Source organism: Mobula hypostoma, chromosome 25 (assembly GCF_963921235.1).
Source record: "Mobula hypostoma chromosome 25, sMobHyp1.1, whole genome shotgun sequence".
NCBI lineage: Eukaryota > Metazoa > Chordata > Chondrichthyes > Myliobatiformes > Myliobatidae > Mobula > Mobula hypostoma.
Genome location: NC_086121.1, coordinates 26869711 through 26893136, shown reverse-complemented (window position 1 = coordinate 26893136; position 23426 = coordinate 26869711). Strand labels below are relative to the sequence as shown.

Sequence of the window (23426 nt, the reverse complement as noted above, 5' to 3'; positions counted from 1 at the left end):
CCGCAGGGCAAAGCCAGAGGTCAAAGTCCAGAGCATGAGGGGTCTGGAGGTAGAAGCCTGAAGATCAAAGACCGAAGGTAGAAGCCCAAAGGAGTCAGGGGGGCCCAGGTCACTGGGATTAGAGGTCTGCTCGAGTCTAGAAGTCGAGGCTCGCAGATCAAACCTGTGATCAGCAAGTCTCGGGGGCAAAGGTGAAAGTTGGAGGCATGATGTCTGCAAGTCTGAAAATCCAGGGCCGGGGCCTTGAGGTGGTCCGCCTTAGGGCTGGAGGTTTGCCCGTCCGTGTGAGTGAGCAGATGGGTGGGAGGGTGGGAAAGGGGCTTGTTTAGCTGTTATTGCTTTGATTTGTTCTTCTTGTTGTTGCTACTGCTTGAGTTGTTCTGCTGAATACTGTAGGCATGCTATGTCAGCATCAGAATGCATGGTGACACTTGCAGGCATGTGTTAATTATTAAAGCAGATGACGCATTTCACTGTGTGCTTTGATGTACAGATAATAAATAAATCTGAATCTGAACCATATGATTTTTGCTTTCTGATTGCATCTACTGTCTCTTAATCTGCAGGGTGGCTCAAATGTTTGCTTGCTGCATGTGACTGTCATACTCTCAGACAGAGCTGAGTAAGCATAGCACCAAGGTTGACCGTGACCATACTCACATCTAAATTTTCCACTAACACTCACGCAGGGAGCGTGGCCACTCGAGCAAGGTGTAAGATAGCCGCTGGTACTTTGGACAATGTACACCACCAGCTTTGGGATGGGCGTGAAGGCAATTGAGGAACGAGTGTGGCTCAGTGCCTCACATAAAGACAAATGTTGGAAACACTCAGCGGGTCAGGCAGCATCTGTAGGAAGAGAAACAGAATTAATACTTTAAGTCAACACAATGTTTCTCATGAAGGATGTTGAACATGACACATCAACACAGTTTCTCTTTCCACAGATGCTGCCTGACCTGCCTAGTATTTCTAGCATTTTACATCTTTTTTTCAGATCTCTAGTTTCTGCAATTTTTTTGTGTTTTTATTGTCGCACATTTTCTTCCTTGTGTTCACATGACTAATATTGAAATGTTTTACCAATTTTAGGGAAATGGCAATATATTAATATACAAAGTACATAAGGTTGGAGAGCCAAGATTTTGGCATGGGATGGAAGTGGTTAATTATAGAAAGGAGGTAAACAGGGAAATCTGTGCTGGCTGCTCCATTAGTGTTTCTTAAGAGTTAGTTTCAGTTCTCACCATGGTAGCTGAGCTGAGAGCTTAGATAATAACATGTGAGTCTGATCTGAGAGGATTTATGACGACATGGTTACAGGATGATCTGGATTATAGTGTTCCAGGAGTACAGGTCAAAAGAGAAATCAGGTGGGGTAGCATTTTTACGCAAGAAAGATATCAGAATGATGCTGGGACACGGTGTAAAGGCAGGGGTAGTGATGTGGAATCAATCTGGGTGGAAATTATGATTGTAGGGCAAAGGAGACACATCTGGGAATAGCTTATAGACCTCCTAAAGTGTGGCCTTTCAATAAGGTGGGGCATAAATGGAGAAATATCAAGAACATATTTGAAGGAACATGCAATCATCATGGGAGATTATAATCTGCATATCGATTCGAGAAAAGAAATTAGCCAGATTACCGCAGAAGAAAAATTTGTGGAGTGTGTTAAGATTGCTTCTTGAAGCAGTATGATGTGTAACCAACTTGGAAATAAACTGTTTTATAAAGTATTAGTAAGAGAGCTTGTGGTTAATAAGACATCCATTAGGAAGTCATGACCATGATATGGTGGAATTTCAATATGAGGAAGAATACCTCAGGTCCAAGACGAGGGTCTTTAACTTAAATAAAAACAGTTATAACAGTATGAAGGTGAAGTTGGCTAGAGTGAACTGGGTAAATAAGCTAAGGTTTGTAGAAGAGCCCTCCAAGATGACTACAATCTTGTTGTGGATTGGAGCCCTGGGTGCCTCAGTGGCCCAGAGAGCTATGTTGGCTGGAATCAGGGCTTTATGCTTTGGTTCTTGGTAAGGTCACCCATGCCAAACAGGTCAAAGGGTAGATGCCAGACAAAGAGTGGTCCACCAGTCCTCCAGGTTCAGGGGTTCAACTCAGGGCTAACAACCCTAACTGGTCAAAAAAAAATTGTTATGGAAACAGCAATGAAGAATCTTTCTACATCTGATTGCAATGGTATTCCTGAGTCTCCACCTGGAACTTGCATGACTGCAAGATGTTGACACGATGAAGGAAGACCTGAACACTATCAGAGATGGAGGACCTTCATTGCCAACCTGAATGCCAGCAGCACAACGGGCAGTAGATCAAGTAGAAGAGCAGAGGCAAATATTCAGACAACTTGTCCACAACACTCAGTGGAAGTAATTCCTATTCTCAACAGGATGCCATGAGAAAGTGGTTACAAAGGAGGTCATGGATAATATGAAATCATAAAAGGCTTGTCGTAAATCAAATGATTGGGATTTTACTTGGAAACAGCAGCAAAGGACCAGAAAGTTTTTTAAAAAGGAAGAAAATTGATTTTGAGAGAACATGTAATTTCAAATCAGTCTGGTTGTGGACTACAGGAGGAAAGGAGAAATGGTTAACCCCTGTTGAGATCAATGGACCAGGGGTTGAGAGGGTGAACAGCTTTCAGTTCTTCAGCATACACATCATTGAGAACCTCACGTGGTCTATATGTACTGGCTGTGTGGTGAATAAAGCACAACAGCGCCTCTTTCACCTCAGACGGTTGAAGAAGTTTGGTATGGTTCCCCATATCCTAAGGACTTTCTACAAGGGCACAATTGAGAACATCCTGACTGGCTGCATCACTGCCTGGTACAGGAACTGTATTTCCCTCAATCGCAGGCCTCTGCAGAGAGTGGTGTGGACATCCCAGCGCATCTGTAGATGTGAACTTTCCACTATTCAGGACCTGTACAGAGGCAGGTGTGTAAAAAGGGCCCGAAGGATCATTGGGGACCCAAGTCACCCCAACCATAAACTGTACCAGTTGCTACAGTCCAGGAAACGGCACCACAGCATAAAAGCCAGGACCAACAGGCTCCGGGACAGCTTCTTCCACCAGGCCATCAGACTGATTAACTCACACTGATACAATTGTCTTTCAATATTATGTTGACAGTCCTGTTGTACATACTACTTATTACAAATTACTACAAATTGCACATTGCACATTTAGACAGAGATGTAATGCAAAGATTTTTACTCCTTATGTATGTGATGGTTCTAAGTAATAAAGTCAATTCAATCAGTAAGAATTTCTACAGATACATAGAAAAGAAAAGAATGGCTAAGGTAAGTGTATATCCTATGGAGAATGAAGCTAGTGATCTTGTAGAAAACAGACAGGTGGAATAAATGTGTCTTTCATGTTAGAGGGTTCACCTAGCATCCATGATCAAAGACCCTCCCCACCCCCACCATACAGTTCATGCCCTCTTCTTGCTACAATCATCAGACAGGGGATTCAGAAGCCTTAGATCCCACACCACCAGGTTCAGAAACAGTTATTACCCTGCAGCTATCAAGGCCTCTGAAGCAGCATGGATAACTTTATTCACCTCTACTCAGAACCGATTCTGTGCTCCACAGACTCAGTTCAAGAACTCTTTCCAACTAATGGTGTCAGCATCATTTTTACTTGCACAGGTTCTTTTCTTTTGCATGCTGATGTTTGTCAAGCTTTGTTTGTTATGTATCGTTTTGCGTTAAATTTAATTTACCTCAGTGGACTAGCATAGAGATCAGTGCTTAATGTTTGGCTACTTACTGTTAATGAATTGGGGGGGGGGGGTGGTAGTGAAATGTAAAGTATCCAAGATTGCAATTGATACAGAAATAAGTGGAAGAACATGTTTTGATGAGGATATTAAGACCTTGCAATGACATACGTTCAGAAGCCATGTTACTATGTACCTCCTGTGCCTAATAAAGTGACCACTGTTTATGTTCCTGATACTCTGCTGCTGAAGCTGATCCACTTCAAGGTTCGACATGTTGTGCGTTCGGAGATGCTCTTCTGCACACCACTGTTGTAACACATGGTTATTTGAGTTACGGTCACCTTCCTGTCAGCTTGAACCAGTCTGCCAATTCTCCTCTGACCTCTCTCATTAACCAGCTGTTTCTGGCCATAGAACTGCCACTCACTGGATGCTTTTTTTTTTCGTTTTTTTGCACCATCCTCTGTAATCTCTGCATGAAAATCCAAGGAGTTCATCAATTTTTGAGATACTCTGAGCACCCCATCTGGCACCAACAATCATTCCATGGTCAAAATCACTTAGATCACATATCTTCCTCATTCTGATGTTTGGTCTGAACAACTGAATCTCTTGACCGTGCCTGCATGCTTTTGTGCATTTAGTTGTCGCCACATGAATGGCTGATTAGATATTCGCATTAACGAGCAGGTGTACCTAATAAAGTGGCCACTGTGTGTATAGAGAAATTCAGTGTTTGGTGAAATGGAGCTTAATATGGGGAAATGTGAAGGCATGCATTTCTGGTAAGATAAATCAAGAGGCAGATTATTATCTAAATGGGAGGCGGGCCTGCAAGAGAGTGAAGTTCAGAGGGATCTAGGTGTTTTAGTGTATGAATCACAAAGTGGTGCAGGTAGGTGCAACAGGTAGTTGAAAGGACAAGTGGCATATTGGCCTTTTAGTTGAGAACTAGGGAGGTTTTGTTATGAGTGTACAGAGTTTTAGTGAGGGCTCCCAGGTCAACTGAGCATAGCTATGGTCCCCTTACCTGAGATGATATTGTCGCAATGGAGGCAGTCCAAAAGAGATTCACCAGACAGAGTGCTTCTCTGTCTGAGTCCTTGGCCTTTAGCCATAAATCACCCCAGATAAATGTACCTGTAAGTTGAGGGCTGTCTGGCAGACATGATAGTTCATTTATTTTGGAGTTAAGAACGACTGGTTGATGTTTAAGAACAAGAAACTCACATTAGGTGGACCATCTGCACAAATCTGGTGGATGGCAAAGTGCAGCACTTACCCTTTCTGAATGCCCACTGCTGTTTCCCCTGCCTCTACATCCTACCATCAATCTGTGGCGTAGAACAGTGAGGAATTCACTGAGGAGCTCTGTGTGGTTTTGAAGCTCTTCCTATGATGATCCTGAGAGTGAGAGAAAGCCTGCTGAAAGTTGTGCTTGCAGAGAGATTTTTCTGTGATGCAACAGGCCTCAGCTTCTCACACCAACCACCAACCAAAATACCAGAAAGGAGATGATTTTAAAAGCACATGATTAGAAGTTGAGTAACCACAGTGTTGTATGATGATTTTCATTTGATGCTGGTTTTTGATAAATGAAAGCTACTCGAAGCCTATAAAGCAGCAAGTGATCAACCAGAGGGAGATAGGTAACAGAGACGTGGTTGCCAAGGTTACAAATAAGAAGCAGAACCCTCTGTCTTTTCTAAAGGGTGATGCTGCCTTAATAGAAATGTGGGCATGTTGCTTCAAGGAAATGGAGAATTCAGTTGAGGCTTGTAACTACATTGTTAGGCTTTTCATTAGTAAAGGATTGCAGCCTTGTGGACCTCCAACGGTGTGGAAACCTTCCCTCTGGAAGCGTGAATGGTATGTTTTCTGATTTTTCTGTGTGGTTTTGGATTAGTATTCCAGTTGTATACACTGCTCTTTTGGTAACTTTATTAATCCGGTTAATTAGCATTTGCTCTCAATTTCTGGCACGGAGGTGATGGAACAAGCCACACCGGGTGGCCTGAGGTGACAAAGGCATCTCTGGAGGTTAGAATACCGTAAATGGTTTGTGCCTTGCATATCGTGGTCCTTGATATCCCAACGAACTTCAGGTGGAACTTGTTGAAAAGTTAAACCTTTACCTTTCCCATGCAAGGTCATAAAAATACAAAATCAGGCCTACTGCCTGGGTGGGAACAGAGGTACCCAAGCAATGAATTGATTGGCTAGAGGTGTGTTGAAGGCAGGCTGTATGAGAGGACGCCAAGGGAGTGCAGTAATGGGATCATTTACGAGTGAAGTTAGGGCTCGTAGCTAGTCTTTTGAAGGAAGTACAAGTGATCAGTGCCAACTCCTGCCAAACACCCCAATTCACTGGGGTGCCAAGCACTACTGGCACAACCAGCTGTTCCCAAGGGACATTTGTTGTCTTGAGTAAAAGTTCGAAAGTGCTGCCCTTCTCAGTACAATTAATTTTGACAGGGTTCCAACATTTGTGCGAGCATGTCAATTTCCTGGAATTCTGTCCACTGGGAACAGTAGAGGTGTCAAGAACATTCGATATACTTCCACAACATGGAGAGCTTAAACGTGTTTGGATATCCTCAAATCACACACATAAATTTATCTGTTGACGGTTGAAGCAATTCTCCATAAATGTGTTGGAAAAGAAGTTTCTCCAAGTTAGCTTAGTGCCTCAAACTGACTATGGATCTAAAGCAAACATTACAAGACCATAAGCTGTAGGAGCTGAATTAGGCCATTTGGCCCATTGAGACTGCTCTGCCATTTCATCATGACAGATCCATTTTCCTCTCAAGAATCTATCAACCTTTGCCTTAAATATACAGAAAGACTTGGCCGCCATAGCCCCCTGTGGAAACGAATTCCACAGATTCACTACTCTCTGGCTAAAGAAATTCCTCCTCATCTCTGGTCTATTCTGAGGCTGAGTCCTCTGGTCTTAGACTCTCCCACCATAGGAAACATCCTCTCTATCAAGGCATTTCACCATTTGATGGGAATCATGTGATAAATACCATTGCAGGGGTGGTAGTGTAGATATGTCCCACTACCTAATGGCATGCATTTCAAATTGCCCCTGACAACCATATCCAGCTCCTGGCCTTCACATGTGGCTTAGCTACTAAGCCTAGTGGAACCATTTCCCTTGACAGGAGAAGGGTCAAAGGCAGGTTACTGAAGGCCTTAAAACAAGCCGCTTCAGGCAGATGGGGCTTGTCAGCTATGGTTGGCAGCGCATCTATGAGAAGGAAAACTTCTCATCTCAAAACTCCACCTTCTTGCAGCTAAACCCACTCATGGGGAAGGCTTTGGGAGTAACCCCTGAGGGGAAAACCCTGAGCTGGAGGCCCGAAGGCAGTCTTACATTGAGTTTGACGCTGACGCGCAGCTCCTGTGATGCCGCTGTATCAGTCGCTGCTGTTCTTTGGATTCACTAGCTGCATTGAGGGGGGAGCCTGCTGCCTTCTCTCCATATCATACTGCCCTGGCTTGCTTATCACGTAGACAGCTGGGATGCACCATCTGTGGCTGAACCCAACCAGTGGAGGGTCTCACCATTGGGACATAGTGCAGGCAACAAGGAGGATAGTGGGCAAGAGAATAAATGCGCAGATGCTGTGACAAGTGAGTGTAATAGTTTCCTGATTGTGAAGATTACATTCACAGCCTCTACCGACTTATTGTTTGACAGTCTGAGTGGCAGTGTATTACTTAAGTAAATAGTTGCACTGTATATTTTTGGTTCAAACTGCATTACCAAGAGGAAGAACTTTGGAAAATATTTTGACTAGTTTAGGAGTTTCTGTAATTGGGTTCCAGAATTCGAGCCCACTTTTCACTGCATCTATTTATCCTTTCCATCTCTATATTCAGAGAGGTTTAGATCCAGCTGTGCTGTGTGGTCACAATGTCACCCATAATTAGAGTTAGAGAGTCAGAGTAAAGTACGGCACAGAAGCAGGCCCTTCGGTCCATCTGGACCATGCCGAACCATTCTAGTCCCATCGAACAACTCTCGGACCATAGCCCTACATACCCCTCCCAGCCATGGGCCTATCCAAACGACCCTTAAACATTGATGTCAAGTTCACCTGCACCACTTGCACTCGTTCTACACTCTCACGACCCTCTGAGTGAAAAAGTTTCCCCTCATGTTCCCCTTAAACATTTCACCTTTTACCCTTGACCATGAGCTCTAGTTGTAGGCCCACCCAACCTCAGTGGAAAAAAACCTGCTTGCAACTTCCCTATCTATACCCCTCTATCAAATCTCCCCTCAATCTCTATGTTCCAAGGAATAAAGTCCTAACCTACTCAACCTTTCCTTGTAATTAAGGCCGTTCAGTCCCGACAACATCCTTGTCAATTTTTTCTGTACTCGTTCAACCCTATTTACGTCTTTCCTGTAGGTAGGTGGCCAAAACTCCACAAAGTACTCCAGGTTATACAACTTCAACATAACATCCCATCTCCTGTACTTAATACTTCGATTTATGAAGGCCAATGTGTCAAAATCTTTCTTTATAACCCTATCTACCTGTGATCCTGCGATGCCACTTTATTGAATTATGGACCTGTATTCCCAGATCCTTTTGTCCTACCACCCTCCTCAATGCCCTATTGTTCACTGTGCAAGACCTCCCTTGGTTGGCCATACCAAAGTGCAACACCTCACACTTGTCTGCATTAAATTCCACCTGCAATTTTTCTGCCCATTTTTCCCGTTGGTCCAGATCCCACTGCAAGTTCTGATAGTCCACCTCCCAGTCTTCATGTCATCCACCAATTTGCTGATGCAATTCACAAAATTGTCGTCCAGATCATCCATATACATCGATGACAAACAACAATGGACCCAGTACCAAAAACCCTGTGGCACATCTACTAGTCACAGGTCTCCTGTCAGAGAGGCAACCATCTACTGGCTTCTGCTGCGAAGCCAATGTTTAATCCAATTTACTACTTCATCTTGAATGCCACTCAACTGAACTTTTTGACCAACCTCCGATGTGAGGCCTTGTCAAATTCCTTGCTGAAGTCCATGTAGACAACATGCACTGCCTTGCCTTCATCAATTTTCCTGGTAACTTCCTTGAAAAACTCTATAAGGTTGGTAAGACATGCCACAAAGTCATGCTGACTCTCCATAATCAGTCCCTGTCTATCCAAATTCTCACATATCCTGTCCCTTAGAATAACTTCCTATGACTTTCCCACCACTTTTGTCAGTCTCGTTGGCCTATAATTTCCTGGTTTATATTCAAAGCCTTTCTTAAATAGTGGAACAACTTTAGCTATCCTCCAATCCTTCAGTACTTCACCTGTCACTAAGGATGATTTAAATATCTCTTCTGGGATCCCTGTAATTTCTGCACTTGCCTCCCGCAGGGCCCAAGCGAGTACCCCATCAGGCCCTGGGGATTTATCCACCCTAATTTGCCTCCAAAACAACAAATAACTCCTCCTCTACAACCTGTTTCAGGCCCATGACCTCGCTGCTGCTTTGCTTCATTTCTATAGACTCTGTGTCCATGTCCCGAGTAAATACAGATACAAATAATCTATTTAAGAATTCCGCGCCCCCCCAATCTCTTTTGGCTTCACACATACATTACCATTGTGATCTTTGAGAAGACAAATTTTGTCATTTCAATTCTTTTGCTCTTAACATATCTGTAGAATCCTTTAGGATTCTCCTTCACCTTGTCTGCTAGGGCAACCTCATGCTTTCTTTTAGCCCCCTTAATTTCTTCCTTAAGTATTCCCTTGCATTTCTTATTCTCTATAAGTACCTCATTTATTCCTACCTGCTTATACATCTCCTTTTTTTCCTCAGCCAGGGCCTCAGTATCTCTTGAAAACCAAGAATGCCTAAGCCTGTTATCTTTACCTTTAATTCTGACAGGCACGTACAAGCTTTGTACTCTCAAAATTTCATTTATGAAGGCCCCCCACTTACCAAGTACACTATTGTCAGAAAAAAAATTTAGGGAGAAGAGTTCCATTTGACATCCCCCGTTACTATTCATGAGTATAATTCATTGGCTTCTTTTCCCAGCTCATATGGAGCTAAAAATTATGTCCAGCTACAGAAAATAGTCCAGCTCATTCTTGGACACGCATCTGGGAACAGCAGTTATCATTACGACAGATATCTAAGAGAGGCACCAATCCATGCAGTTCAATTCCAAACATCCTCTGGGTTTTCCTTAAATATTTGTTTGATTTGCAATCTGTCTGGCTTTAAGAAAAATGTATCTAAATTTCCTATCCCGCAACAAGATTATAAAATAATCTGAATTATCTGATTCACAATAACTGAAGACTCATTGGTTTATTTAGAAGCAGCATAGGAGTGTTTTGGCTGGTGTCCTGGCCAATGTTTATCCCTTCATCAACACTCTGAGGTAGACCATCTGGTACCTATCTCATTGCTATTTGTACAATCTTGCTGGGTGCAAATTCGTTTCATTGTTTCCTATATTACAATAATGACTAAAATGTGTTGTCCTGCTCGCTGTCCACTATTTAATTTACCTAGACCATAAGACCATAAGATATAGGAGCAAAATTAGGCCATTTGGTCCATTTAGTCTGCTCTGCTATTTCATCATGACAAATCCATTTCCCTCTCAATCCCATTCTCCTTCCTTCTCTCCATAACCTTTCATGCCCTGACTAATCCAAAACCCATCAACATCCCCCTTAAATACACCCAATGACCTGGCCTCCAGGGCTACCTGTGGCATTGAATTCCACAGATTCACCACAAGGACTCCCAAGTTCCTTTGCACCTCAGATATTTGAATTTTCTACCTGTTTTAGTCTGTGCTTTTATTCCTTATACTAAAGGGCATGACCATGCACGGTATTTCATCAGCCACTTCCTTACCCATTCTCCTAATCTGTCTAAGTCCTTCTGCTCCTCCCTGTTTCCTCAACACTACCTGTCTCTCCACCATATCAGCCACAGAGCCATCAATTCTGTCATCCAAATCATTGACATGCAACGTAAAAAGAAGCGGTCCCAACAGAGACCCCTGTGGAATACACTAGTCACCAGCAGCCAAACAGAGAAGGCTCCCTTTATTCCCACTCTTCCACTCCTGCCTATCAGCCAGTGCTCTCTCCATGCTAATATGTTTCCAGTAATACCATGGCTCTTAACTTGTTAAGCAGCTTCATGCATCAAAGGCCTTTTGAAAATCCAAGTACACAACATTCACCAATTCTCCTTTGTCCATCCTACTTGTTATTTCTTCAAAGGATCCCGACAGATTTGTCAGGCAAGATTTTCCATCAAGGAAATCATGTTGACTTCAGCCCATTTTATCACATCCCTCCAAGTACCCTGAAACCTCATCATTAACAATCAAATCCAACATTTTTCCAACCACTGAGGTCAGACTAACAGATCTATAATTTCCTTTCTTCTGCCTCTCTCCTTCCTTGAAGAGTGGAATGACACTAGCAGTTTTCTGGTACTCCGGAACCATTCGGGAATCTAATGACTCTTGAAAGCTCCTTCCCGATCTCTTCAGCCACCTCTTTCAGAATCCTGGGGTGAAAACCATCCGGTCTAAGTAATTTATCTACCTTCAGAGCTTCCAGTTTCCCAAGCACCTTCTCTCTCGCATTGGCAACATCACTCACTTCTGCCTCCTGACACTCTCGACCTGCTGGCATATTTCTAGCATCTTCCACAGAGAAGACTGATGCAAAATACATATTCAATTCATCCGCCATTTCTTGGTCCCCCATTTTCCTGTGGTTCGATATCTACTATTGCCTCTCTTTTACTCAGGTAGCTGAAGAAACTGCTGGTATCCTCTTTAATATTATTGGCTATCTTACTTCGGATTTCATCTTCTCCCTCTTAATGATTTTTTTTAGTTGCCTTCTGTTAGCTTTTAAAAGCTTCCCAATCCCCTAACTTACCACTAATTTTTGCTGTATTATATGCCCTCCCTTTGTCTTTTAAGTTGGCTTTGATTTCCCTTGCCAGCCACAGTTGCATCATCCTGCGTTTAGAAAACTTCTTCTTTGGGGTGTCTCTATCGTGCATCTTCTGAATTGCTCCCAGAAATTGCAGCCAATGCTGCTCTGCCATCATCCCTGCTGGTGTCCCCTTCCAATCAACTTTAGCCAGGTCCTCTCTCATGCCTCTCTAATTTCCTTTAATCCATTGTAATACTAATACATCTGACTTTAGCTTCTCCCTCTCAAATTGCAGGGTGAACTCAATCATACTCTGATCACTTCCCCCAAGGGCTCCTTTACCTTAAGCTCACTAATCAATTCTGGTTCATTGCACCATACCCAATCCACGGTATCTCATCCCCCAGTGGAATCAACCATGAGCTGCTCTAAAACGCCATCTTGTAGGTATTCTACAAATTCCCCCTCATGGGATCTAGCACAAACCTGATTTTCCCAATCTACCTCCATATTGAAATCACCCATTGCTGTCATAACATTGCCCCTTTGGAAAGCCTTTTCGATCTCCTATTGTAATTTGTATCCCAAATCCTGACTACTGATCGGAGGCAAGTATATAACTCCCATCAGGGTCTTTTCACTGTTGCAGTTTCTTAGCTCTACCCACTTTTCAACCCTATATCACCTCTTTGTAAGGATTTGATTTTGTTCTTTACCTACAGAGCCACCTCACTGCCTCTGCCTACCTGCTTGTCCTTTTGATACAATATGTGTCCTTGGGTGTTAAGCCCCCAACTGTGATCTTCCCTCAGCCATGACTCAGTGTCACATTGTCACACCTACCAATCTCTTAACTGTGCTACAAGTTCATCTACCTTATTTCATATTTTGCATACATTCAAATATAACTCCTTCAGTCCCATATTCATCACTCTTTTTGATTTTGTCCCCCTTTTGCCTTATCATCAGCCTGTCCTTGCTAGCAGTTTCACTAACCCAGCCTCTGTTCGTAAACCAACTGCGCCATCCTCAGCCCTATCGCTTCAGTTCCCACCCCTCTTCCAAATAGGTTTAATTTCTCTCAAACTGCTCCAGCAAACCTGCCCACAAGGATATTGGTCCCTCTCAAGTTCAGCTGTAACCCTTCCTTTTTGCACAGGTCATGCCTTCCCCAGAAGAGATCCCAATGATCCAGAAATCTGAACTTTTGCCCACTGCACCAGTTCCTCAGTCACGCATTTATCTGCCAAATGCTCCTACTCTTGCCCTCACTGGTATGTAGCAAAGGCAGCAATCCAGAGATTACTACCCTGGCGGTCCTGCTTCGCAGCTTCCTACCTAGCTCCCTGAAATCTCTCATCAGGACCTCCTCGCCTTTCCTCCCCATGTCATTGGAGTCAATATGTACAACATGGCTGTTCACCTTCCCCCTCTGGAATGCTGTGGATCCAGTCTGAAACATTCCTGACCCTGGCACCTGGGAGGCAACATACCATCTGGGTGTCTCTACTGAACCCACAGAATCCTGTCTCTGTTCCTCGGTCTATGGAATCTCCTATCACTACTGCAATTTTCTTCATCTCTCTTCTCTTCTGAGCCACAGCGCCAGGCTCAGTGCCAGAGACCCGGTCACTGTAGACCCTCCTCCCCAGCTGGCCATCACCTTCAACTGTATCCAAAAGGGTATACTTATTATTGAAAGGAAATGCCACAGTGATACTCTGTACTGGCTGCCCAATTTGCTTCCTTCTGACAGTCATCCAATTACCTGCCTCCTGTAACCTAGGGGTTGACTACCTCCCTGTAGCTCCTATCTATCACCTTCCCTGTCTCCCGTATGAGCTGACGGTCATCAGCTGCAGGTTCCGTTCCTTTACACTGTAGGTCTCCCAGAATTCCCATATCTTACACCAAGAACATAACGCTGCCCCTGGAGTTATTGTTACTGTTCTAGCTATGCCCTAACAGATAAAGAATGAAGAATAACAAAGAATAACGAGAAGAAAAGCGTTCTAGATACTTACCTCACCTAAGCCAGATGAACCAAAGCCAAATCATCCCCCCTCCAATACTGGCCAACTCCAACAATGTCCACTCCAAAAATGGCCTCTCCACTTGCCCTTGCCTTACTTTTATTCACCCTTGCTAATGAATCCCATTCATTGATTGGCTGCAGTTCAAACTCCAAAAACTGCCACAAAGCACTGCATTTTTAATTGTCAATTGCGGACCTGTGTGAAGTCACCTCTTCTTCGCACACCCCCGTTCATTGACTGGCTGCAGTTCAAACTCCTTCCGCATTATCCACACCACTACCAACTTTTGTATCATCTGCAAACTTACTAATCAGTCCACCTACATTTTCATCTAAATCATTTATATATCCCCATCCACAGATCTCTGCTAAACACTACTGGTCACACCTTTCCACCATTTCCCTTTGTCTTTATGGCCAAGCCAGTTTTGAATCCACTCTAAGTCTTTATAGATACCATATGCCATCATTATCTGGATCAGCCTCCAATGAGGGACCTTGTTGAAGCTTTTCTAAAGTAGAGGAAGATCTTGTCTAAGTTAACAATTGAAACAGTGAACGGGGTGTTGGAAACCACTGTCTTTTTTTAAATAATACTTTTTATAAGAGTTGTACTTTTTAACAAACTCATGTGTTTTTCCCATTCACTGGCAGAAAGCAGTATAGCAGCTAAGCTAACGGTTTATCACCTTTCCAATTTTTAATTGGCAAAGTATTAGCACATTACCCATGTGATGTAATTGTTTTAATTATGCAGCCTACTAGCTAATTTATCTCTAGCTAAGGAATTTCTCTTACCTTATCTATAAAAGTGATAGATTTTTCAGAAGTGACATCTTTATATTTTTGATTTAGCATTGATTCCCCTCTTAGCATTGTTTCTCAACTCCTAATTTAGCTTGCTTAGTGTCTGTATGTTTGTTTGGACTCTAAAATAAACAGAAATCTTGGAAACACACATAAATGCTGGAGGAACTCAGCAGGCCAGGCAACATCTATGGAAAAGTCAATATTTCAGGTCAAGATCCTTCAGCAGGACTGGAGAAAAAATGATGAGGAGTAGAATTAAAAAGTGGGGGGGGGGAGGGAGAAACAGAGGGTGATAAGTGAAAACGGGAGGGGGAGGGGGAAGTAAAGAGCTGGGAAGATGATTGGCGAAAAAGATACAGGGCTGGAGAAGGGAGAATCTGATAGGAGAGGACAGAAGCCCATGGAAAAAAGAAAAGGTGGAAGAGCATAAGAGGGAGGCAAGGAGATAAGGTGAGAGAAGGAAAAGGGGATGAGGAATGAGTCCATTACCAAAAGTTTCAGTAATCAATGTTCATGCCATCAGGTTGGAGGCTACCCAGATGGAACATAAGGTGTTGTTCCTCCCAGCTGAGTGTGACTTCATCACGACAGTAGAGGAGGCCATGGATAGACGTATTGAAATAAGAATAAGAAGTAGAATTAAAATGGGTGGCCACTGAGAGATCCTGCTTTTTCTGGCGGCTGGAGCGTAGGTGCTCGGCGAAGCGGTCTCCTAACCTACGTCGGGGCTCACCAACATATAGGAAGCCACACCGGGAGCACCAGATACAGTAGATGACCCCCAACAGTCTCACAGGTGAAGCGTCGCCTCACGTGGAAGGACTGTTTGGAGTTCTGAACGGTAGTGAGGGAGGAGGTGTGGGGGGGGCAGGTGTAGCATTTGTTTTGCCCTTGGAATTAAGACTGCTTGCCATTTTTGACTCCAGGAAGCACCCTTAGGATCGGAAAGTAAACAGAGATCCAACAGGGGTTCTGTTCAATCCCTGCGCTCACTACAATTACGCTAGACATTGCGCAGATCAAGTGACACTCTGCCATTGGAGTGAGGGTCTCCAGTGAAGCTGGCTGAGATATTATATCCAGTAAGGAAAGGAAAACTACAAAGTTTGACACCAATTTCTTTCTGTTTAGGGACTGCATACTTTAAGATTAAATAGAGGAATTAAATAAGGAAGTTCAAGTCAAATTTACTGTCACCTGTGCAAGTCCAGTGAGTATAGTATAATGCAAAACTTTCAGCAGCATCATCGGCACATAGGTACAGAAAATGGAACATAAAATAACCATTACCTGAGAGCTACCACAATTAAAATTATCAAAAGATACTTCTGTATTTTCACTGCAAGCAGTAATAACTGATTGTGGTTCAGGGGTTTAATTTGACATGAAAATATTATGGGTTTTCTGATACTGTTCCCTATTCAAGGCCTCGGGCCACCTCAGAAACAATGAGTTGTTTGCTTAGTATCCCAGACAGGCACCTCAGTTAAATCCAACATTGATTTTCTTGAAATGAGTGGAGAGCAGAGCTGAGAATTAAACAGCCTGCAGCACTAGCAATTTTCCAAGAGTACTTTAACAAATAGATGGGAGTTCTGACATTTCAAAGTGGAGAATCCAGTTAATCATGTCCCTGAAACGGAGGATCATAGGAAAACCTCACAAATAATACCTCCCCTCCTTTTCAAATTTTACTCCACACTAAGATGCCCACCTCAAGACATAGGAACCATTTGTTGCTCAGTATCTGATTATTCATCTTTTTCATGTCAGATTGAGTTTATGATTTTTTTTCCACTCCCTTCGTTCTCTTCCCTGCTGCCAGCACTCGCTCCTGATGGTACAGACATCGCTTGGGTCATTCCCACAATACCTCAGCTCAAAAGTTGCACATGTGACCTGGACTCTAGGGTATGAACTCTGGCAGACAAATCTGTTTCTCACTGGATATCCATCTGCACCTATTTAGTTCCCTGGAAATTGATCATGAACGTGAACCATGTCCACTTCTTCTCCTCCCTGTCATAGGGAAATTGAAGCGAACTGGTTAGGATTTTATCTGAGATTTTACTTGTATGGATGGTAGGAAGGGAAAAATAATTTTCTTTGATACCACAATTTTCACAATCCAAAGCCTTTTACAGTCAATGAAGTTGTGAGACAATGGTCATGCACTTGGAAGGAGGAATAAGGTGTCGACTATTTTCTAAATGGAGAGCAAGTTCAGAAACTGGAGGTGTGTGGGCCTTGAGAGTCCTCGTGCAAGATTCCCTAAAGGTTACCTTGCAGGCTGAGTCGGTGGTAAGGAAGGTAAATGCAACGTTAGTATTCATTTTGAGAGGACTAGAATATAAAAGCAAAGGTGTAATGCTGAGGCTTTATAAGGTATTGGTCAGACCGCACTTGGAGTACTGCAGGCAGCTTTGAGCCCCATATCTAAGAAAGTATGTGCTGGCATTGGAGAAGGTCCAGGGGTGATTTACAAGAATGATCTTGGGAATGAAAAGGTTAATGCATGAGGATCAGTAGTTGGCTCTCACTGGAGTTTAGAAGAATGAGGAGGGATCTCACTGAAACCTACCAAATGTTGAAAGGCCTAGATGGAGTGGATGGGGAGAGAATGTTTTCGATAGTGGGAGAGGGCACCACCTCAGAATAGAAGGACATCCCTTGATAACAAAGGAGGGGAGGAATTTCTTTGGCCAGAGGTTAGCATATCTGTGGAATTCATTGCCACATTCACCTGTGAAGGCCAGGCTGCCAGATATATTTAAAGTAGAGGTTGATAATTTCTTAATTAGTCAGGGTGTCAAAGATTATGGGAGAAGGCAGGACAATGGGGTTGGGAGGCACAATAAATCAGCCATGATCAATGGCAGAGCAGATTCAATGGGCTGAAAGGCCTAATTTTGTACCTATGTCATATAGTCTTATGGTCTTATCGGGTAGGGGGAGGGATAAGTATTGTGAAGATACCAAATGCTAAAGGAGAGGATGGGTAGGGGATTGGTGGCAGGAAGGAGGGATGACTAGTTTTATGTCAAAATATTGCCATGAGATTTTTCCATCCATACGAGAAACCAGTTTAATATTTCATAAGAGTAGTGCAGCCCCTCCTCAGTAATGCACGGGAATTACAGTTTATATTTTATGCTCAATGCGGTTGGACAACTTTGGAATCAATAAACCAGTAATATTTTCTAGAAATGTATTGATGTTTGGTTTATTATTGTCACATGTACCATGATCCAATGAAAAGCTTTTAGTTTTGCCTACCAGCTAGATTATTCCATATATAATGATAACAAGGAAAACCGGAATGTAGAATATAGTGTTACAGGTACAGAGAAGGAACAGTGCAGGTAGACAAATAAAGTGTAAATGCCACAGTGAGGTTGCCTGAGAAATCTAGAATCCTGCAGTTGCATGGAGAGAGCAGGAGGTCAAGGCTTTGCTGGGTCTCCAGGAGTGATCTTAAAAAACAGTCCTGTCAAAGTTTTACCAACATGTCAACTTCACAATCATATTGGACTTTGTTTATACCAACGTTTGTGGAACCTGCAAGGTTGCCTCCTGCCCTCACCACAGGTACTCAGACCACATGTTCACTTTGCTAATCCCTGCACTGGTTAAATGAGTCAAACTAATTTACAGGGAGATCACGACTCAGTGCTGCTAGACTCCTTCGAAAGCACGGACTCAAGCATATTCAGGGAGGTGCCTACCTACGATCATCAGAACAACATCGATGAATATGTGGGATCGGTGACTGCCTACATAGGAAAATGCATTGAAGATGTTGCTGTGGTTAAACACAACACTGCCTGGGCAAATCACAAACCATGGCTGACTGCAGAGGTTCATACACTTGTTAGGGATTGGGGTGCTGCCTTAAGATCAGGGGGCAGGACTACTCTTAGTCAGCAAGAGCCATGCTTTCCCATCCCATCAGGAAGGGGAAATGTGAGTATGGACAGAAAATTCACTGGCACCTCGGTAAATCCAGCGACACATGTGATAAGGTACACAAACCATAACCAATTGCAAGCCCACCCTGCACGTCAACGACAGCGAACCCAACCTTCTTGATCAGCTGAACGCTTTCTATGTACAATTTGACACGTTGAATGATGCCACATTGAGGAAAGCCTCTCCCCCGAGGAAGAAGGATCCTGTCTGGCTGCAGCCAAGGTCAGAAGTATCCCAGCTGCAAGGCCAGACAACGCACCTGGCCAGGTGCTGAGGAACCAAAGACCTATAAATGGACATCTTTAACATCTCTTTGAAGCAGTCCTTTGTCCCTGTAGTCTTTAAGGCAGCCATCATCATTCCAGTGCCCAAGAAAGCGATGGCAACTGGCCTAAGTGATTACAACCACAGACTTCCACAATCATGAAGTGTGTTGAGCATCTGGTATTTTTATTGTAAATAAAATCCCACCTTCCAGCCTCATTAGACTGTTTCCAATTCGCCTACCGCTCAAATTGGTTCACTGATGATGTCATAGCTTTGGCCCTCCTTTCTGTCCTGTCCCACCTGGAAAACAATGCCTCATATGCCTGGATGTTGACTTGATGACTTCAGCTCAGCATTTAACATGATCATCCCTCAGAGGCTGGTGGGTAAACTCTCCGCATTGGGACTCAGCACCCCTCTCTGTAATTGGATCTAGGACTTCTTGACGGAAAGACCCTAGTCTGTCCAAGTTGGCAACAACATCTCAATTGAACACTGGCTGCCCCCAGGGTTGTGTGCTCAGACCGCTGCTGACTCACGACCGCACTGCCAGAACCAGCTTAAACCACTTCATCAAGTTCGCTGACGATACAACAGTGGTTGGCCTCATCAGCAACAATGATGGGTTGGCATATAGAGAGGAGATAGAGGGGCTTGTCTAATGGTGTGAGAAAAACAACCTGTGTCTCAACGTGGCAAAGACAAAAGAGTTAATTGTGACTTCAAGGAAGGCACAGGCCAACCACTCTCCACTGCACATTACTGGCTCTCCCAAAGGAAGTGAAGAGCATGAAGCTCCTTGGTGTGTACGTTACGGACAATCTAACCTGGACCCATAACACCTCCTCGTTAGTGAAGAAGGCATTGCAGCGTCGATACGTTCTGAGGAAATTGAGGCATGCCCTCATTCTAACAACTTTCTACAGGAAGATTATTGGAAGTGTCCTGTCTGGCTGCATCATTGCATTGTAAGGAAGCTGCAAGGCATCAGGCGACAAGACCCTACAGAGGATAGTAAAAACAAACGAGGGGATCACCGGAGTCCCTCTCCCCCCTATTTGTGACATTTATTGGAGTGTTGCAGACAAAGAGCCCAAAGCATTGTTGAAGATCCCTACCACCCATCCCACAATCTCCTTGACCCACTACCATCAGAAAGGAGGTACAGAGGCATCAGGACTAGGACAGCTAGAGTGGGTAATAGCTTCTTCCCTCAGAATAATACCCTGCCACCACTGAGGTCTTGCCACTAGGACAGCAAGCTATTTACTGTATACTGTACTGTTTACTTTTACTGTGCTGTGCACTACATGCATTTTGAATTATATTTTATTGACTTATTTATGCCGATATTTTGATTTATGGGCTTGTGCAATAAGAGAGCGGCAAGGGGGCTTCGGGGTTTCGATGTTCTATCATTCAATAGGGTTTCTTTGCTTCGCAGATGTCTGTGAAGAGTATGAATTTCAGGTTGTATACTGTATACGTACTCTGATATTACATGTATTTTGAACTTTGAACTTTGATATACTAAGTGGGTGCACCGTGGTCTGGAGGAAAGTTGTTTCATTTGATTGAGTGCATATGTACGTTGGATGACAATGGACTTGAATTTGATGGGGGGAGTTTACTTGATTCTTTCTTTCCCTTTCTTGTAGTGTCTTTCTACCATTGGTAGGTTGTGGGACCTGTGTGGAATAAGGATGCTCATCTAGTTGTATAGGAGAAACACACAGACTGAGTGAGGGAACAAGAACATTTTGGGAAAGAATGGGTTGGAGCCAGAATAAAGTTCTCTCCAGATAATCCCATCAATGTGCCTCAGTTGGGGTAAAGCTACGCCTAAGTAAGGCTGGTGCTTCCTGTCTGAGCACATCAACCCCTTGGCCTTCCCTGGCTAAAGTTGCCAACTTCATGGCATGTTTGAATTTGGATGGTCCAGCCACACTTTGAATGGACCGTATAGAGATATTGCCAGTGTATTAGTTTGGGCGGCATGGTAGTGTAGAAGTTAGCGTAACGCTGAACGGTGCCTTCGACGTGGGTTCAGTTCCCGTAGCTGCCTGCAAGGAGTTTGTACATTCTCCCTGTGACCGCATGGGTTTCCTCCGGGTGCTCCAGTTTCCTCCTATATTCCAAAGATGTACCGGTTGGTAGGTTAATTGGTCATTGTAAATGGTCCCATGATTAGGCTCAGATTAAATCGGAGGTTGCTGGGTGGTGTGGCTCAAAGCGCCAGAACGCGTATTCTGCACTGCATTTCAATAAATAATTAGGTAAGTAAGTAAATAAGTAGATAGATAGATAAATATGTAGACAGATAGATAGATACACAGACAGACAAATAAACAATCAGTGTAGAGTTGCTGAAAGTGTATAGAGTAGGGGTACAGATTCGTCACAACACAGAGACTACCCAGGTGCTGATCACATGTAGACCTTCACAGGGATATTGTTAAAATCAAATTTAGAACTAGCACTGCTGTTCTTGTCAGCTTTGAGTAGCTAAAGTAATTCTCCTGTAATTTTCCTGACTCTCATTAGCTGAAGGGTAGTAATTTTGAGTTCAGCAGCTGTAATAACACTTGCTTATTTTAGCTGATGAGTGCTGTGTTTACCTGAGTTGCTCAGAGGGCCCAGCATTTCACCTTCAGGTTATTGCAGTAATAAGCAGATTATAGAGGGGTAATAATTCACATCAGTGTCATTTAACTAATCACTCTTGGCTATACATACCTTGTTATTCTTTTGCAGTCACTCAGCTAGTGATAGGCAGACATGCCACTGATGTACCACTATTCAGGATGAATTCATAGCAATGACTGTTTTATTTAGAGGGATGAATACAAAATAGGTCATTACTAATAATGGATGCAAGCTCTGCCTTCTGTATATGTAATGTAAGAAGTCATTAAAGAGAAAGAATGTTTAATTGTGGTGCACCATATCACGTCTCACTGAAATGTTGCTTTGTATTCAAATACGTATTCGTGGGAGGAGAAGGTGGCGGTGCGACGCAGCACGCGCAGCTCTCCGGTGAAATGATATCGTATTTGTAAGTAGGATGCCGTGCACAATTCTGATTTGATGGAGACAAGACGTGGGAAGCACAGAGGAACATCTGGAGAAACTTCTGAAATGCCCGGTTCGCTGCCGCTGCTACTGTGCGATCAAGAATCTCCGGAGGGAAGGCCCCAAAATCCCCGGCTTTGCCTGCTGCTGGCGACCGAGGCCGAGATCAAAGCGTTCGGATAGAGATGGTGCTCGGTACTCAATGTCGGAGGGCTGATCAGAGCTCGAAGTTTCCGGACGACTCAGAGTCGGACTGTGGTCGGGCATGGCAGGGAGAGTTTTCTTCCTTCTCCCATCTGCGTGAGATGTGGGACTTTCCAGAGACTTTGAACTTTTTTTTACTGTGCCATGGCCTGTTCTTCATCAAGTTATGGTATTGTTGCACTGTTGTAACTATATGTTATAATTATGTGGTTTTTGTTAGTTTTTCAGTCTTGGTCTGTGCTGTGTTTTGTGATATCACACCGGAGGAATATTGTATCATTTCTAAATGACAATAAAAGAGGACTGCGTGTCTTCATAATCTAATCTAATCTAATCTAATATGGGATAGTACCATTTTTATTTATCTGTTAGATCTCTCAACAGTAAGCATCACTCTGGATGGCTGGTTGAGTTCCTTTTACTGTTTGGTTGCAGTTGGAATTTTAGGCAGTTTCTTTCAGGATTCCATGGTAACCAGCAGATGCATGGCAAACATTTCAATGTGTTAATTGAAGCTAAATAATCGATGTAAATTTTGCACAGAAAGCAATGACATTTAGCATCATAATGCATAAATCTAATAGCAACTACCAACCTATTTTGTATTTCTCACAACATGCAAGAAGTCTATTTGGCCCATTGAATCTATGCTGGCTCTTGGACAGCAGCAGGGGTGCCCAACCTTTTTTATGCTGTGACGAATGCCGTTAAGCAAAGGATCTCTGGACCCAAAGTTGTGAACCCATGGACTTGAGATTTACAAAGATACTGTTAGGACTGGAAACCAGTAACCAACTGGAAAGATTCTATACACTGGGTTTGTTCATTCTTGAACAGAGGTGGCCAAGAGGAGACTTAAAGAAGGTGTGCGAAATTATGAGAAACCTGGATGGTTTAAGGATTTGTTTTACTTTGAGGGGCGAAAATCAGACGCTGTATATTTAAAGGTTTTTAAATGTTTTCACCCTGGGCCATCAGGATTCTGGAACTCCTGGCCTGAATTGCAGTAGGGGCTAAAACTTCACCTTATTGAAACAGTCTTTGGATCTGCACTCCAAAAGCTGTGACCTGTCAGACTATGGATCGGTGCTCAGAGGTGAGTTTAATTCAGGCTACTCTTTCCTCAGCCAGCAGAATCATAACAGGCTAAATATCTTCCTTCTGCGTGACAAAATTTTGATAATTTTATAATTTTTGCAAAGTAATAGCCACAGGGAAAATGAGACATGCCTCTGATAATTCTAGCACTCACTCATGGTACGATAAGCATACCATGCAGTCGAAATAACATTCTATAGACGAAACAAAGTGATCTCATGACCATGTCAACATCTGACTGCCCTGCCGCATC

The 23426-nt window shown here is 43.4% G+C and overlaps 1 protein-coding gene across 3 annotated transcripts in view; it reads left to right on the top strand.

The window, feature by feature from the left end:
* The window catches only part of LOC134337820 (kazrin-like), a 719044-nt gene that overhangs the window by 229672 nt on the left and 465946 nt on the right, over nucleotides 1-23426 (top strand). The window contains exon 1 of one of the 3 annotated variants that reach the window (XM_063033091.1): nucleotides 3852-5631. The exons of the other annotated variants lie outside the window; for them this stretch is intronic. Coding sequence (XP_062889161.1) covers nucleotides 5629-5631 — 3 coding nt within the window. The 5' untranslated portion in view covers nucleotides 3852-5628. Of the gene's footprint in view, nucleotides 1-3851; nucleotides 5632-23426 lie in introns of those variants that run through there. 3 annotated transcript variants of the gene reach the window in all.